Below are 17,690 nucleotides of genomic sequence, written 5' to 3'. Positions count from 1 at the left end.
CCAGTATTTAATTGAAGGAAATTTCTGCTCATTCAATTCTGGATACTGGACATGGGGATGAGATAGTGACAGTGTCGGAGCCCTTACAACCTGTATCCCTAAAGCAGGAATTTCCTTCCTTCTAATTTTACAGAGCAATGGACCAAACAGTGATCACTCACGTAGATCGTATTCTTTGATGGTACAGGCCATGCCAAATGTCTGGACCACCCAGCAGTTCTTCTCAAGTAAACTCTCCAAGTAGACGCAGGAACCAATCTGCCGGGGAGCAATTACAACACTGATTAGTTTTTCAATAAAGTTTCCATAGCAACGGTCATTCCATGTACTTGGCAAGTGTTAGGAGTTGAGCTCCAATAATCATATCTCTTTGTTAAATCAAAGGATGGCAGAATGGTCACAGTGTGGAAGAAGGCCATTCGGGCTCATCGCGTCTCCTCTCCCAATGAGCGACTCACCTCGTTCCCCTCCGCCGCCTCCTCCCCGTAATCCTGCACACTCTTCCCTTTCATTAGCAGTTTAATTCCCTCTTGAATGCGTCGATTGAACCTGCCGCCACTGCCACACTCTCAGGCAGTGCATTCCAGATCCTAACCCCTTGCTCCGTGAAAATGTTTCTCTTCGTGTTGCCTTTATTTCTTTTGCCAATTCCTTTATATCTGTGCCCTCTCGTTATTGAGACCTTTGCGAGAGGGGACTACCGATACTGTGCAGACCCTTCGTGATTTTGAGCACCTCGATCAAATCTCTCCTCAACCTTCTCTTCAACAAGGAAAAGAGTCCCAACTTCTGCAATCAACGTAACCGAGGTTCCTCATTGGTGAAAGCATTCTCATGCATCTTTTCTGCACCCTCTCCAAGGCTTTCACCGCCTTCCTAAAAGTCAGCTTGAGGCTCCGTCAATCTTACGTTGAAAGGCAACAAACTGAGAACCAACATCCAGGAGCACATACACACAGATTCTGGTTAAATGTATACAACCTGCTCAAGGACACACTACATTAAGTATATATTACAGCTTAACTGAACATTCTCAGTTTATTGTATATTCCTGGCTAAATGTACATACTTGTTTAAATGTACGCATACATAAGTAATTGGTCAGTGTGAATTGGTGGTTGAGTATACATTGTCAATCAAATGAAGACTGCTTATTTTCGGTTATTACGTGTAGCAACTTGGTTGTGTTTATACTGTCAGTCACACTTACAGGGGCTGGTTTAGCACAGGGCTAAATCGCTGGCTTTGAAAGCAGACCAAGTCAGGCCAGCAGCACGGTTCAATTCCCATACCAGCCTCCCCAAATAGGCGCCGGAATGTGGCGACTAGGGGCTTTTCACAGTAACTTCATTTGAAGCCTACTCGTGACAATAAGCGATTTTCATTTCATTTTTCACTTACATTGTGGGTTTGAACTGAATGTGTATCTTGATTCAGTCTCTCTCTACCTGCCCCATGAGGCCATTGGTGATCATTGACCTCCATGTTAATCTTGCTCTGGATGTGTGGATCATCTTGGTTTAGTTGTCCTAATTGTTTGTTTATTCTGAGTTTAGTGTATTACTTAGTTAATTGCTCTTTATGGATTATCTAATTTTTTGGTGAAGTAGATATTCCTGGTTATTATACAGCCTGTCATGTTAATGTACCAGCCTAACCCAGAACGTCCACAGTGTCTCAGATGTTATTGGTAGATACAGATGTGAGAAGCTAATTCTTATCGCCTTGCCACAATCCTCCCGCACAAATTTCATTTGTATTCTTGCTTAATTCCTCCTCAAAAATCATGCAATTGTAGCTACTTGTGACAAGGGAATTCCACATTTACCCGGTGAATAAAAACTCCCCCATTAATCTTCCCTTTATATGTTAGAATATGCAATGCAGAAACAGGCTATTCGGCCCAGCAGATCCATGCTGGTGTCTCTACTTCCAACCAACCTCTTTCAAATACATCTCTGCAGCACAACCTTGGCTTCCACTCCCCCCTTCCTCCATCCACTCTATTCAATTTACACTGAGAGGCTTTTGCACATCCATTTAAACTTCTACATCCTATATACAATCTACCATAGACAATAACACCTGAGGAAAATCTCTATGAGCTCCAACCTCCTGGAACAGAGGACGATGGCGTGGGCAATCACTTGGTAGTACTGTGGAACCTTTGACAGATCGGAAACAGCCAAGAGTTATAAGGCAGTGCTCCAATTCCAGGATTCATGAAGTGAATCTTCACTGCCTGCAGGTAAAGGAAGGGCTGAATTTTGTGGACCCGCACAGCGAAATGAAAGGAGGGGGAGTGTCATAAAAATCGGACGGATATCATTAATCCACCTGCCTGCTCCCTTACCAGCAGTAGATGGAGGATGGGGGCGGGTGTGGATGCGGTATTGAGTGTTCTACCCACCCATGGGCCAATTGAGGCCCTTAGTTAATGCCCCCCCCTCCTCCCCCCCCGTGTTGCCGCTGCTGGGACTTTACTCACAACAGCCAAGTATCCAGCCGCCATGTTTCACGGGATTGTTGATGGCCAGGAAGGGGATGGAGGTGGGTGCCTCCTTTCAGGGCCTACTGAGTCAATCAGAGGTACCTTGTAAGATATTTCTGCACCATGGTCTTTCTCCTCCCCTCACCTCAAACACCAACTCTCTCCCTACAAGCCTGGTCTCAGGGAGATCCTGGACTCAGGATCCAACACAGCTCACTTCCATCTGTGTCCTGCTGCAATCTCAACAGTGGGCAGCATTCCCAGTGTTTCTGTTGGAACCAAAGGCAATCCAGCCAGAAGATTGGTCAGCAGCTCCAGAAGGCCTTTCTGATGAGGTTAAAAGGGCCCACCTCAAGCCACTCAGCAGCCCGATGGCGGTTAAATGGCTGCGGGCAAGCCGGTGAAGCTCATCCTGACATTTGGGTCAGGGTTTGGCGACCCAGCCTCAGTGTTCAATTCTGGCAAAGTGAATTGCTGTCATTTATAGAACCCACTGGGGTATCACCTTATCCAAATCAATGGAATGAAAAATCATGTGGACTCTATAAATACTGTCTCGCCAGCAATGAGCATCTCATCAGAATGAATATTTAAAAAATAGGACTTGTGCCTCACACAGACCTATGCTGTGTAAACTCCCGAATCTGTCTCTTGGTCAGGACAGACTATGCCAGTGTGTCAGATTGGTCGGAGAGCGCGGTACGTACTGATAATGCATTCTTTATCACAATCACCAGTATGGTGTAGCCAATCAAATAGTCCCAGTGCCTGAGGACAACCTTGACGGGCTTGAGGAGCAGTTGTCCTCCGAACAGCATGAAGTAGAAACAGGCCACCAGGTAACCCATGCAGAAGATGTTGATTCTGATCGTCCCAGTGATGAAGATTAGGCACAGCACAAACCAAAACAAATAGCTGAAAACAACCACCTTCAGCATGTCTAAATAAGACCTAGAAAAAAAAATTGAGAGAAACCAATTAAACTCAATACTGTAAATAATCAGAGTGGCACCAGAACACCCACTTACACCACCGACATTCTCTTACTGAAACAAAGTCACAGCTAGTGTTGTGCACTGGTTGTTAGATATCCTGTGGAAACCTTCACGGAAAGTGAAATCGTCCAAACTCTAAAACAGATTGTCAGTCAGACTGACACCATTGGGTATGTCATCCAAATGTTAACACCAGAGGTGGCAGTTCCTTTATAATTGTTCCCGATAAAATATTGTTCTCTGCACAAAACTGCCAAATTCCACTCATGGACAAGGTGTTCTGGTGACCATAAATCTTAGAGTCTGTGGACCGTGTGTTGTCCACAGGGGAGAATCCTGTCCGATTCCCCTGGGAGGGGAATATGTCTGGCCCTATACTTTGCTCAGTCTGTAGTGGGACCTGGCCCAGAACTGCGCCCAGTCTGGGGTAATATCAGTCCTGTATTATGCCCAGTGTGGGATAGTGTCTGCCCTGCACTGTGCCCAGTCTGGGGTGGCACCTAGCCTTGTATTGTGCCCAGTCAGAGGTAGTGTCTGCTCTGTACTGTACGCAGTCTGGGGTTGTGTCTGCCCTGTACTGTACCCAGTCTGGGGTGGGATCTGGCCGTGTACTGTGCCCAGAGTAGGGTAGTGTCTACCCTGTGTTGTGCCCAGTCTGGGGTAGTGTCTGCCCTGTACTATGCCCAGAGTAGGGTAGCGTCTACCCTATGTTGTGCCCAGTCTGGGGTAGTGTCTGCCCTGTACTATGCCCAGTCTGGGGTAGTGTCTGCCCTGTACTATGCCCAGAGTAGGGTAGTGTCTACCCTATGTTGTGCCCAGTCTGGGGTAGTGTCTGCCCTGTACTATGCCCAGTCTGGGGTAGTGTCTGCCCTGCACTGTGCCCAGTCTGTGATAGTGTCTGCCATGTTCTGCGCCCTGTCTGGGGTAGTGTCTGCCGTGTTCTGCGCCCTGTCTGGGGTAAGTGCGTGAGGCGAGCAGCAGAGACACAGAATAAAAGAGTGCGAGGCGTGTGACCGTGATACAGGATAAATGAGCACGAGGAGAGGGGCGGAGACACAGGGTGAAAGAGCGTGAGGAGAGCGGCAGAGAAACAGGGTTAAAGAGTGTGAGGAAAGCGGCAGAGAAACAGGGTGAAAGAGCGCGAGGAGAGCGGCAGAGAAACAGGGTGAAAGAGCGTGAGGAAAGCGGCAGAGAAACAGGGTGAAAGAGCGCGAGGAGAGCGGCAGAGAAACAGGGTGAAAGAGCGTGAGGAGAGCGGCAGAGACACAGGGTTAAAGAGTGTGAGGAGAGCGGCAGAGACACAGGGTGAAAGAGTGTGAGGAGTGTGGCAGAGAAACAGGGTAAAAGAGCATGAGAAGAACGCCAGAGACACAGGGCGGGATTCTTCCGTAATTGGCAGGGCGGGCAACTCCGGCGGGACAGAGTTGCGTGAACCACTCCAGCGTCGGACCGCCCCGAAGGTGCGGAATCCTCCGCACCTTCAGGAGCTAGGCCTGCCCCGGAGTCATTTGCGCCCTGCCGGCTGGCAGGAAAGGGGCTTGGCGCCACGCCAACCGGCGCCAAAGGGCCTCCGCTGGCCGGTGTGAGTTGACGCATGCGTGGGAGCGCCAGCGTGTGCTGGTGTCATCCCCGCGCATGTGCAGAGGGCTTTGATTCCGCACCAGGAAAGTTGGACCGGTACAGCCTCCGGTGCGGAAGGATAGAGTGCCCCCATGGCAGAGGCCCGCCCGCAGATCAGTGGGCCCCGATCGCGGGCCAGGCCACCGTGAGGGCACCTCCCAGGGCCAGATCCCCCCGTGCCCCCCCAAGAACCCCGGAGGCCGCCCGCGCCGCCAGGTCCCGCAGGTAAGGGCTACTCCAATTTATGCTGGCGGGACTGGCAAAAAACGGACGGGACTTCGGTCCATCACGGGCTGGAGAATTCGGGTGGCCCAGGGGCCAATTGAGTCGTGCCGGTCCCCGCCATTCTCCGAGGCGGGCAGTGCAATTCACGCCCAGGCAATTTTTGGGGGGGCCAGAGAAGTCAGAGGACGGCGGGGCGGGATTCACGCCCACCCCCGGCGATTCTTCAACCCGGCGGGGGGGTCGGAGAATCCCGCCCACAGAGTAAAAGAGTGTGAGGAGAGCGGCAGAGAAACAGAGTAAAAGGCAAGTGGTAGTTGTAGGGGATTCTATAATTAGGAGAACTGATAGCGTACTTTGTAAACAGGACCGAGAGTCCCACATCGTTTGTTGCCTGCCCGGTGCCAGAGTAAGGGCATCTCTGACCAGCTTGAAAGAATATTGGAGTGGGAGGGGAAGGATCCATTTGACATAGGAAAGACGAGGAAAGAGGACCTGTTGGGGGATTATCAGGCACTAGGAACTAAATTAAAGAATAGGTCCTCAAGGGTCATAATCTCTGGATTACTACCTGAGCCATGTGCGAATTGGCATAGGGAAGAGAAAATTAGGGAAGTAAACACGTGGCTAAAGGATTGGTGCAGGAAAGAGGGCTTCCATTTCCTGGGGCACTGGCATCAGTATTGGGACAAGAGGGATCTATATTGGGACGGTCTCCACCTGAACCGATCTGGGACCAGGGTTCGAGCAGAAAGGATAAATAGGGTGGTCACAAGGACTTGAAACTAGAAAATGGGGGTGTAGGGAAGGGTAAGACTACAAGAAGTATAATGGTTAATGGGAACCAAAGCACCAGGTCAATATGTGAGGAGAAGGTAGAGATTAATAGGATGAGCGGGCAGGGCCAGTCTAACTAGATTACAGAGGGGAAGGACATATTTAAAAACATTGTACCTAAATGCATGCAGTATTCGGAATAAGGTCAATGAGCTGACGGCACAATTAGAGACAAATGGGTATGATTTGGTGGGGATTACGGAAACATGGCTGTGGGCGGACCAGGGAGTTGAATGTCTAAGGATACTCAGTATTCCGAAAGGATAGATGGATGGAACAGGAGGTGGAGTTGCTTTATTGGTTAAAGATGACATCAAGGCTGTATTAAGAAATTATATTGGCATCAAGGGACAAAATATTGAATTGATCTGGGTAGAAATTAAAAACAAGGGATAAAAACTTCTTACTCGGAGTAATTTACAGACCCCCGAGCAATACTTCCAAAGTGGGGCACAGTATTAACCAAAAAATAATGAGAGCTTGTGAGAAGGGAACAATGGTAACCATGGGTGATTTTAATATGCATATTGACTGGACTAATCAAATTGGCAAGGGTAGCCTCAAGTGAGATTTCATAGAGTGGATAAGGGATTGTTTCTTAGAGCAAAATGTTATGGAGCTAACCAGGGAGCAAGCTATTTTAGACTTAGTATTACATAACGAAGAAGGGTTGATAAATAGTCGTGCCATTAAGTATCCCCTAGGAAGGAGTGATCACAGCATGCTAGAATTTCAAATTCAGATTGAGTGAGAGAAAACAGACTGCCATGCTAGAGTTTTAGCATTGGGCATAGGTAATTATATGGGCCTGAGGAAAGAGTTGCCCCAAGTAGACTGGGCACAAATAATTGAGGGTAGGACAGTTGACGAACAATGGTAGATGTTCAGGGAGAACCTCTCAATTAAAATATATTCCTGAGAGGAAGAGGAATGGTAAAAGGGAGAGAAACATTCTATGGCTAAACAAGGAAGTCAAGGAAGACAAATGCAAAAAATTAGGGCATACCATACTGCAAAAGCTAGTGGTAAGCTGGAGGATTGGGAGAACATTAAGGTTCAGCAAAAGGCTACTAAAAAAAAACCTAAAGAGCTAAGATGAACTTCGGAAGTACAAAAGCAGAAAACATAAACACTGATACCAAAAGCTTCTATAAGTTTATAAACAGGAAGAGAATAGCGAAAGCAAATATTGGCCCTTTAGAGGACAATACTGTTGAGGTAATAATGGGGAACACAGAGATGGCGGGGACACTGAACCAATATTTTGCCTGTTTTCACAGTAGAAGATAATAAAACATTTCCAAAAGCTACAGTTAATGCAGAGGAACTTGGTGCAATAACCATCACTATGGAGACGGCATTGACTAAGCTAATGGGATTAAAGGCAGATATGTCTCCGGGACCTGACGGCTTGCACCCTGGGGATGTGGTAGATCTAGATTCCAGAAGACATTTGACAAGATGCTGCATAAAAGACTGATCCAGAAGGTGAGATCACAGGGCGTTGGGGGTAGAGTGCTAAATTGGATTGAGGATTGGCTGACTAACAGAAAGCAGAGCTTTGAGATAAATGGGTATTTCTCTGGCTGGTGAACTGTTACCAGTGGAGTGTCGCATGTGTCAGTCCTCGGACCTCAACTGTTTACAATCTATATAAATGATCTGCAAGCAGGAACAGAGTGTAATAAAGCAAAATGTGATTATATTAAAATAGGTGGGAAAGCAGGCAGAGAAGAGGAGATAAAGATTTTATAGACGAATATAGACAGGCTCGGAGATTGGGCCAAAATTTGGTTGATGGGGTTTCATGTGGATAAGTGTGAAGTTATCCATTTGGCTGAAAAAATAGAAAGGCAATTTCTTATCTAAATGGAAAGAAGATTCAAAATGTATCTGGGCAGAGGGATCTGGGTGTCTTTGTTCATGAATCGCAGGAAGTGGGTACGCGGGTACAGCATGTAATTCAAAAGGCAAATGGAATGTTGGCATTTAGTGCAAAAGGGTTTGAGTATAAAAGTAGAGAAGTGTTGCATTGGTATAGGGCATTGGTGAGACCACATCTGGAGTAGTGTGTCCAGTTTTGTCTCCTTATTTGAGGAAGGATGTGGTGGCATTGGAGGCAGTTCAGAGGCAGTTCACCAGATTGATTGTGGGGATGAAAGGGTTGACGTACGGAGAGAGATTAAACATTTTGGGCTTATACTCGCTGGAGTTTAGAAGCATGAGAGGGGATCTGATCAAGGTATAGAAAATACTAAAAGGGATTGATAAAGTAAACATGGACCAAATGTTCTCTCCTGTGGGGCAATCTAGAATGAGAGGCCACAGATAGAGGTTGAGAGGCAGTAGATTTAAAACTGAGATGAGGAGGCACTACTTCTCGCAGAGGGTGGTGAATTTGCAGAACTCGTTGCCCCAGAGTGCAGTGGAATCTGCGTCATTGAATGGCTTCAAGAAGGAGATAGATATATTTCTGATTTTAAAAGTGGGTTAAAGGGATATGAGGAACAGGTAGGGAGGTGGATTTGAAATCAGGAAGAGATCAGCCATGTTCTGAATGAATGGCGGAGCAGTCTTGAGGGGCTGAATTCCTACTTCTGCTCCTAATTCCTATGTTCCCAGGCAATGTCTGCCCTGTAGTGTGCCCAGTCTGGGATATTGTCTGGCCTCCTACTCAATGGCTGTGTAGCTCCTTCCATGAAGTTTGATTTGTCAGATATATGTTTATAGGTTCTATCAATTACATTTTTTCTGCTCATCTGAGTCGTACACAGAAAATTCTACTTTCCCACGAGTAATCATTGGCCTTTTGCTCATCCTGATTTTCCAGTTTATCCGAGGTGACTGATAGAAGCATCAATGGTTTTGGTGGATCAATGTACCTGCAGTGAAGGAAGTTAGCCACAGGAATATACTGACTAACAGTCGCTGTATCCAGGCAGCGGCTGATTTCAACATTGTCGCCTGCAATCATCCGAATTGCTGCTGTATTCTCATCTTCAAACACTTGCCACTGTATCGATGCAAACAGCAGCAGCACAAAGTCATCTGGCAAAGTCAAGCAGAGAGGAAACCTCAACAGTATAATTGTCAAGGGAACAACGCTATTGGTCTCAACACAATGATTACACAGGAATGAACTGTTAGAAATGACCGAGCTTTATTCTCGGAGGGAGCAACATAAACAATTTGTCAGATATTCACGGTTAAGAAGACATGCAGTTACATAGCAAACTGATTGACGGACAATGGATTACTTTTAAAGTGTACAAGTACCCCCCGTTTAAAGCACCTTCTAATAGTCTAATTCTGTTTTAGTGCAGTTACTGTGCATGCGCCAAGAACCAGGGTGTAACTGCCCATTCACTCTGGTGTTTCTAAACTTGCTCCCCGCTTCCAACAACTACTCTCCCAATCCCCTCGCTACCTCCCTCTCTCAATCCCCTCGCTGCTTCCCTCTCCCAACCCCCTCGCTGCTTCCCTCTCCCAACCTCCTCACTGCTTCCCTCTCCCAACCCCCTCGCTGCTTCCCTCTCCCAACTCCCTCGCTGCTTCCCTCTCCCAACCCCATCGCTGCTTCCCTCTCCCAACCCCTTTGCTTGCTCCCCCTCGCTGCTTCCCTCTTCCAACTCCCTTGCTGCTTCCATCTCCCAACCCCCTCGCTGCTTCCATCTCCCAACCCCCTCGCTGCTTCCCTCTCCCAACCCCCTCGCTGCTTCCCTCTCCCAACTCCCTCGCTGCTTCCATCTCCCAACCCCCTCACTGCTTCCCTCTCCCAACCCCCTCGCTGCTTCCCTCTCCCAACTCCCTCGCTGCTTCCATCTCCCAACCCCCTCACTGCTTCTCTCTCCCAACCCCCTCGCTGCTTCCCTATCCCAACCCCCTCGCTGCTCCCCTCTCCCAACTCCCTCACTGCTCTCCTCTCCCAATCCCCTCGCTGCTTCCCTCTTCCAACCCCCTTGCTCGCTCCCCCTCGCTGCTTCCCTTTCCCAACCCCCTTGCTCGCTCCCCCTCGCTGCTCCCATCTCCCAACCCCCTCGATGCTTCTCTCTCCCAACCCCCTTGCTGCTTCCCTATCCCAACCCCCTCGCTGCTCCCCTCTCCCAACTCCCTCACTGCTCTCCTCTCCCAATCCCCTCACTGCTTCCCTCTCCCAACCCCCTCGATCCCGCTCGCTGCTTCCCTGTCCCAACTCCCTCGCTCCCTTCCGCTCGCTGCTTCCCTCGTCAGCCCCTCGCTGCTTCCTTCTCTCAATACCTTCCTTCTCCCAACCCCCTCATCCTCTCCTTCCCTTGACCCTCATCTCATCACTTTCCTCTCCTGACACTCTCATTGCTTCTGCTCGCCATCTCGCTCACCGCCCCTCTCCCAAACTCTCGCTATGGGAGGAGGTTGATGATTGGAGCGGCGATAAGTGAGAGGGGGCAAGATAAATAGAAAACACAGTAATTTGTAGGAAATGTAAATCAAAAGAGGATTTTTGAGCCAGTTAGATTTAGGGCAGCCAATGAACTTTAAACAAAAATATCACACTATTAATATATGTTGCCGTACCAGCCTCCCCGAACAGGCACCGGAATGTTGTGACTAGGGGCTTTTCACAGTAACTTCATTGAAGCCTAATCGTGACAATAAGCGATTTTAATTTCATTTCATGTTTTCTTACGGGAAAATGAATTTTGTTCAGCACAGTGGGAATGCTAAATGAGGGGCGGCTGCAGTCACAGTTAACGTAGGAAATCCGGCAGTCAATATGTGCAAAGCAAGCTCCCACAAATGGTAATCTGACAGTTTCCAGATCGTCTGTTTTTAGTGGCGTGACTGAGGGAAAAATAGTGGCCATGAAGCATGAATAACTTCACTGCTCTTCTTCAAAATAGTGCCGTGAGATCTTTTACATCCATGTGAGAGGGCAGGCAGGGTCTTGGCTTAACCTCCCACCTAAAAGATGGCACTTCTGACAGTGCAGCGCTCCCTCAGTACTGCACTGGCGTGGGACTTGAACCCGTACCTTCTACCTCAGAATTGGGAGTGCTACCACTGAGTCAAGGCTGACACTTCAGTTCCATACCCCGGGAGTGTTCTATGTGACGAATGTAAGAAACACTCTTCTGGGCCTGGACCCTGACAAACAGCATTGAGTAATTGTGGAGTAGACCCCCTCTAAATGGTTGGAAAGTTTTGAGTGGCTTTCTGGTTCCCCAATACGTTCCTCTGCGTGCAAGGCTCCATGTCTGGAACATTAGAATTTTCAACATTCTGCATCATTCTCAGTAAAAAAAAAGGTTTTCATGCAAACTTAGCAACTTATTTTAGATTTCAGGAATCCCACTAACTACCTCATGGTTATTTTAATGCTATTTAATTTGCAAATGAAACCAAATTGTTTAACATAGAAGAATGTCCCAAACCACTAACTCTGTACATTTTGAACCTTTAATAGACAAAACTCAATCTCAAATCCCGATGGAATTGCAACCAAAATTCCAACAGGAATATGCAAACTAAGGCTGAATCTTAAATAGGATTCAAACTCTCCGCCGGAGGTTGATGCCAACTAGAACTTAAACCCAAATCCCAATTACATTCGGAGCCTATTCCCAGTCAGAATGGAGCTTGAATCTCCATTTGTGTCTGTATACCAATCCTCTTAATATTGTGGGCAGCACATTAGCATTGTGGTTAGCACAATTGCTTCACAGCACCAGGGTCCCAGGTTCGATTCCGGCTTGGGTCACTGTCTGTGCGGAGTCTGCACATCCTCCCCGTGTGTGCGTGGGTTTCCTCCGGGTGCTCCGGTTTCCTCCCACAGTCCAAAGATATGCAGGTTAGGTGGATTGGCCATTATAAATTGCCCTTAGTGATCAAAATTGCCCTTAGTGTTGGGTGGGGTTACTGGGTTATGGGGATAGGGTGGAGGTGTTGACCTTGGGCAGGGTGCTGTTTCCAAGAGCCGGTGCAGACTCGATGGGCCGAATGGCCTCCTTCTGCACTGTAAATTCTATGATAATCTAGATTTGAATTATATTGGAATCTATCAAACTCCGTTCTGAATCTATTCTGGGATTTGAAGTTGAGAAATGTGAATTCAAATATCAAACATGCTTGTGCCAAAATGAAAGAATAAACCGGCTATTTGACTCTATTAGATTCTAGTAAATTGATGACTTACACATCAGGAACATTGGATTGGGTCTCTTTATGAAGTCGGGCAGATAGAGCCACTTAATGAGATTGGAGCTCAGTCTGAGGCTGGACCTCCAGGGATAATCTGTAAAAGATATCATGAGAGAGAAAATTCACTCTTGGCCTGGAATTCACAATAGATTTCCAATGATACAATCCTGGGACTACCACATGTGCAGTGGGAGGGCAGCTCAATACAATACAGCATTGTTTCTTTCCAGCACATAGCATGGGATCCTGTACCAGCCTCCCCGAACAGGCGCCGGAATGTGGCAACTAGAGGCTTTTCACAATAACTTCATTGAAGCCTACTTGTGACAATAAGCAATTTTCATTTTTCATACGCTGCCAGGGCAGCAAGTGTTCAGGGGTGGAATTTTCGCATCAATAGCTAATGTCCAAAAAAGAGGCAGAAGGTGTGGGGGCAAATGTTTGAGGGCCCAGGGAAAAAGAAAATAGGTTGATAGTGACCCCATCTTTTAAGATCAGGGTGCTATTTCTAATGGGTATCATAGGCGGCATGGTAACACAGTGGTTAGCACTGCTGCCTCACAGGGTTCAATTCCAGCCTCGGGTGACTGTCTGTTTGGAGTTTGCACTTTCTCCCCGTGTGTGCATGTGGGTTTCCTCCGGATTCTTGGTTTCCTCCCAGAGTCCAAAGGTGGGCAGGTTAGGTGGATTGGTCATGTTAAATTTGCCCCTTAGTGTCCAAAGATGTACAGCTAAGTGAGATTATGGGGATAGGGGGGATTGGACCTAGACCCAGAGTGTCGGTGCAGACATGATGGGCTGAATGGCCCTCTTCCACACTGTTGAGTTATCTATGGATAACTGGAGGATGGTTCAAGGGAGTCCAGCCACATTAAAGGACCTGGACCACATTTGGATGTATCTGGAGCCCTTAAATGGTCTTTGTATACAGTTAGAGTGTTCGCATCACCACAGGGATCTACGGAAGCAGCGCATTTCAGGTTCATTTTGAGCCTCAATAGGCCCAATCCTCCCCACCCTATCAGGCCTCATAGTGTTGTCAGCTGTGATGTAACATATTCCTGGAGGTTTCATCACATGACTTTGTCGCTATGCTCTCACCAACACATCAATCGCTGTGGCGTACAGCCTTCCTACACCAACTGGAAAGCAAAAAGATTCATTATCCAATGGATGATGTTCGACTGTCAGTCAAACAATGTTTTTTTCCTCCTCCATTTTCAATATCTTTACCTCTGGTAAAGAGAAATGTTCACACAATATGACAAAACAAAAATCTTTTTAAATATCCCTTTGATTTTTTTCTAGATTTGTACACAGCGATCTCTTGGAGATTAATCTTCAATTCCCATGGACTGCAGTCCAATCCTGGAGGGTTGACAACCACAGGCCTCAACATCCAATAACCGAGAGCCTTGGCCTCCAGTGCACCTTTGGCACAACAGGAAAGGCCTCCAGCTCCACGGGGTTAAACACAGATGTAAATGTGAACAGGATACATGGCTGTGAGTGTTGGCACTGAATGCTTTTACAATGTCTTCCTAATCTCACTACATACGGTGGTGATTGGAAGAAAGCTCCACTGTGATATCTAAATGACCGATTCATTTACAGCAGGCTGGAGTATTAGCCCAGTGGTTTGAGGATGCACCTTTGCAGAGGGATGGAGGGATCCCAATACACAGAAAATACTGGAAGGGGATGATGAAGGTGATGAAACAGCAGTATTTAGGCCATATCTCGGCGATGGCCTTTCTTCGGCGTCGACAGAGAACAGCCATCAACCACACAGCATGAATCGCAGAGTACAAGTCCATACGCTGTCCGATGAGGTTGATGGTTACCATGAAGCAGACCTGAAAAGTAAGGAACAAATGATTAACCTTTTGCACACCAGTCTTCACATTGACACCATAACCTCTAACATCCTAGATTATTACTTGTGGTAAACTAGTTAGTATATTATATGTATTGTGGTAAACTGTTACTGTACTACATGTTTTGTGGTAAGCCACTGCCTGTTGGCTCTGCATGTGGCTCCTCCCCCCGGGCTCGGTATAAATGTGGCTGATCTCCAGCCCTGCCCCAGTTCGGGATCAGAGGCCTGGAGGCTTTCTGTTTAGCATATTAAAGCCTCAGTTTCATTCACTACTCGTCCTGTGTTCATTGATGGCACATCATTACTCTCACTAATATAGATTCTCCAGCGACAAATCAAAATATTCTTTCTAAACCAGTCTCTGGGTTTGATGTAGTGCTCAATAATTTTAACCTATGTGCACCATAAAGTGGAGGCTCCTTTGGAGAGATCGTCAATATTTATCCATAGAATTCCTACAGTGCAGAAGGTGACCATTAGGCCCATTGATACTGCACCGACCCTCCAAAAGAGCACCCTTACTAGGCCTATACCCCCACACTAGCCCGCAACCCCACCTAACCTGCACATCCCTGGACACTAAGGGTCAATTTAGCATGGCCAATCCACCCAAACTGCATATCTTTGGACTATGGGAGGAAACCGGAGCACCCAAAGGAAATCCACGGAGACAGGGGGACAATGTGCAAATTCCACACTGACAGTTACCCAAGGCCGCAATCGAACCTGGGACCCTGGCGCTGTGAGGTAGCAGTGTTAACCACTGTGCTACCATGCCGCCCAGAACCATGAATCATCATTATCAAAACAGATTCTCTGGCCATTGTTGTTTGCAGACCGGGTTGGGGGGGGGGGGGGGGGGGGGGGGGGGGGGTTACTTAGTCCCCAACCCTTTCATTGGCATTTGTATGGTAGACAGTAGCCATCAGCAGTCACAGTGAGTGTGGGAAGGGGAGGGAAATCCCAGAAAGGATAATGAGCAATGATCAGCCTCGCTGTTAGAATTTTCCCTCAAACGCTGCTATAGTGCTGGCCAACTGCGGGTGGGAGGACTGAGGAGAGTTCCTCATTACCTTTCACCGATGGTGTGCAGGAACACTGAAGATTCCCCAACAAATCCGCTTGCATGCTTTGCATGAAAATGGAGGAGGAAAAAAATGTTGTTTGACTGACAGCTGATTATACCTAGTTGGCTATCGCTCAACCACATCTGTCATGAGTTGCTAGATTTTTCAACTGCCCCACAGAAGATGAAACATTGAATTGGAAGCAAACATTGCTACATACTAAGGCTGACATTGATTGTCCAATCGCTACTTGCTGTGAGAAGGTAACGACGATGTGCCTACTTTCTTGAACTGCTAATAGTGATTTGAGTGGTCATCTAGCCCACTTCAGAGGGCAGCTAAGAATCATGTTGGTGTGGGATTGGAATCACATATAGGCGTGACTGGGTATGGATGGCAGATTTCATAGCGTCATACAGTTTTTATAGCACAGAAAAAGACCTTTCGGCCAATCGTGTTTGCACCAGCCATCAAGCACCTATAATTCTCAGCCTTGCCTCTCACTTGAAGCGTGTTGATCGTCAGGTTAAATCACCACCAGTCAGCTCTCTCACTCAAAGGGGAAAGCAGCCTATGGCCTTCTGGGACTATGGCGACTTTGCTTTACTTTATCCTAATCCGATTTTCCAGCGTTTGGTTCGTAACCTTGTATGCCATTGTATTTCAAGTTCTCCTTCCTGAAAGGGTGTTAGTGAATCAATTAGATTTGTTAAAATTTATAAATTTGAAATATCCAATTCGTTTTTTCCAATTAAGGGATAGTTTAGCGTGGCCAATCCACTTACCCTGCATGGGGAGAATGTGCAAACTCCACATGGACGGTGACCCGGGGCCGGGGTCGATCCCGGGGACATAGACGCCGCATGACAGCAGTGCTAACCACTGCGCCACCGTGTCGCCTAAAACCAATTAGATTTTGAACCACAATCCAACAGCTTCATGGTCACTTTTACTGAAACCAGTATTTTTTTTAAATTTAAGTCATTTTTAAAAATTGAAGTCACATTCTCAAACTGCCACACTGTGATTTGAAATCACATTCTCTGCGATACTAGTCCAATGACAAAATTATTGCCCCATGTCATAATTTTTTTCTCAACCTTGTGCCTAATAATCGATAGCTTATGCTCACAAACGAAATACAATACTGTTAACCTGAGATCCTCAACTTGCCAAGTGAAAAGAAATAAAACACTGAGAAAATGAAATCTCGCACAGGGCAACTGTACCTCCAACCCAAATTTATAGAAGAAGTAGTTTGTGAAATATTTGATGCAGTTCAGCAGCCCATCATCCAAATGCAGCCGTGTGATATTGTCAAGCAAGGTTCCCGTTAAAGGCGTCTTGAGTCCATTGTGGAGCCTATAATACTGTTGGTGGCGATAAACAGTCACTTCAAATGTCAGTAAGCCCAGGATAATCAAGTGGTTCTAAAGAGAACAAGATGCAACACGGTTAATGGAGGACTTAAAGGTTGGTTGCTTTCTCACTGTACTTCTCCAAGACAATCTCTAGATTTAATTAACTTGGGAACATAGGAACAGCAGTAGGCCATTCAGCCTCTCGAGCCCGCCTCGCCATTCAATGAGATCGCAGCTGATCTGTGGTTGAACTCCATAAACCTGCTTTTGGCCCAGATCTCTTAATATCTTTGCTTAACAAAACTCTACCTCAGATTTAAAATTAACAACTGTTCTAGCTTCAACTGCTGTTTGTGGGAGAGAGTTCCAAACCTCCACCACCCTTTGTGTGAAGACGTTCTTCCTAACATCTCTCCTGAATGGTCGAGCCCTAAATTTTAGACCATGCCTCCTAGATTTGGAATCTCCAACCAGTGGAAATAGTTTATCTTTGTCTACCCTGTCTTTACTTGTCAATATCTTGAATATTTCAATCAAATCAAACTTAACCTTCCAAATTCTAGTGAAAATGGCCCTAATTTGTGGAATCTCTCCTCATAACTGAATCCCTGCAGTTCAGGTATCATTTTTATAAACCTATGTTGTGCTCCCTCCAAAGCCAATATGTCCTTCCTGAGGTGTGGTGCCCAGAACTGCTCACAGTGCTCCAATTGGGGTCTAAGAAGGTTTTGTATAGCTGCAGCATAATCCAATTGATAGAAACTAATCTTTTGTATAGGTAAAAAGAGTTCAATTTAAAGAAATTATTTAAAGAAATCATAATGGCTGACTAACAGCCATCGCATTTCACATTTGACATGCATAAAATGGCTGAATGCTTGAAGATCCGATAACAAAACTACAAACAGGGTCAATCTGAGAGAAAAGCTCTTTGTGTTCAAGAATTTGGGCTGGCTTACAGCCACTACATTTCATAGCTAACATAGAATGGAATCAGACATGAAGATGCCATAGCCGGCAAGGTCAAGTTGACCAATGAAA

General features: G+C 46.6%; 1 protein-coding gene across 1 annotated transcript in view; it reads right to left on the bottom strand.

Moving 5' to 3' along the window:
* LOC119969135 (piezo-type mechanosensitive ion channel component 2-like) overlaps window positions 1-17,690 on the bottom strand; it is a 290,064-nt gene that overhangs the window by 123,020 nt on the left and 149,354 nt on the right. Inside the window, exons 22-27 of the mRNA XM_038802351.1 lie at window positions 16,518-16,718; window positions 13,994-14,198; window positions 12,338-12,436; window positions 9,048-9,213; window positions 3,199-3,442; window positions 162-258 (exon numbers count right to left, since the gene is read on the bottom strand). Of these exons, the coding sequence (XP_038658279.1) occupies window positions 162-258; window positions 3,199-3,442; window positions 9,048-9,213; window positions 12,338-12,436; window positions 13,994-14,198; window positions 16,518-16,718 (1,012 nt within the window). The remainder of the gene's footprint in view (window positions 1-161; window positions 259-3,198; window positions 3,443-9,047; window positions 9,214-12,337; window positions 12,437-13,993; window positions 14,199-16,517; window positions 16,719-17,690) is intronic.

This window comes from Scyliorhinus canicula, chromosome 7 (genome assembly GCF_902713615.1).
Source record: "Scyliorhinus canicula chromosome 7, sScyCan1.1, whole genome shotgun sequence".
NCBI lineage: Eukaryota > Metazoa > Chordata > Chondrichthyes > Carcharhiniformes > Scyliorhinidae > Scyliorhinus > Scyliorhinus canicula.
The sequence above is the reverse complement of the archived record's forward strand: the minus strand, read 5'-3'. Positions and strand labels throughout refer to the sequence as shown.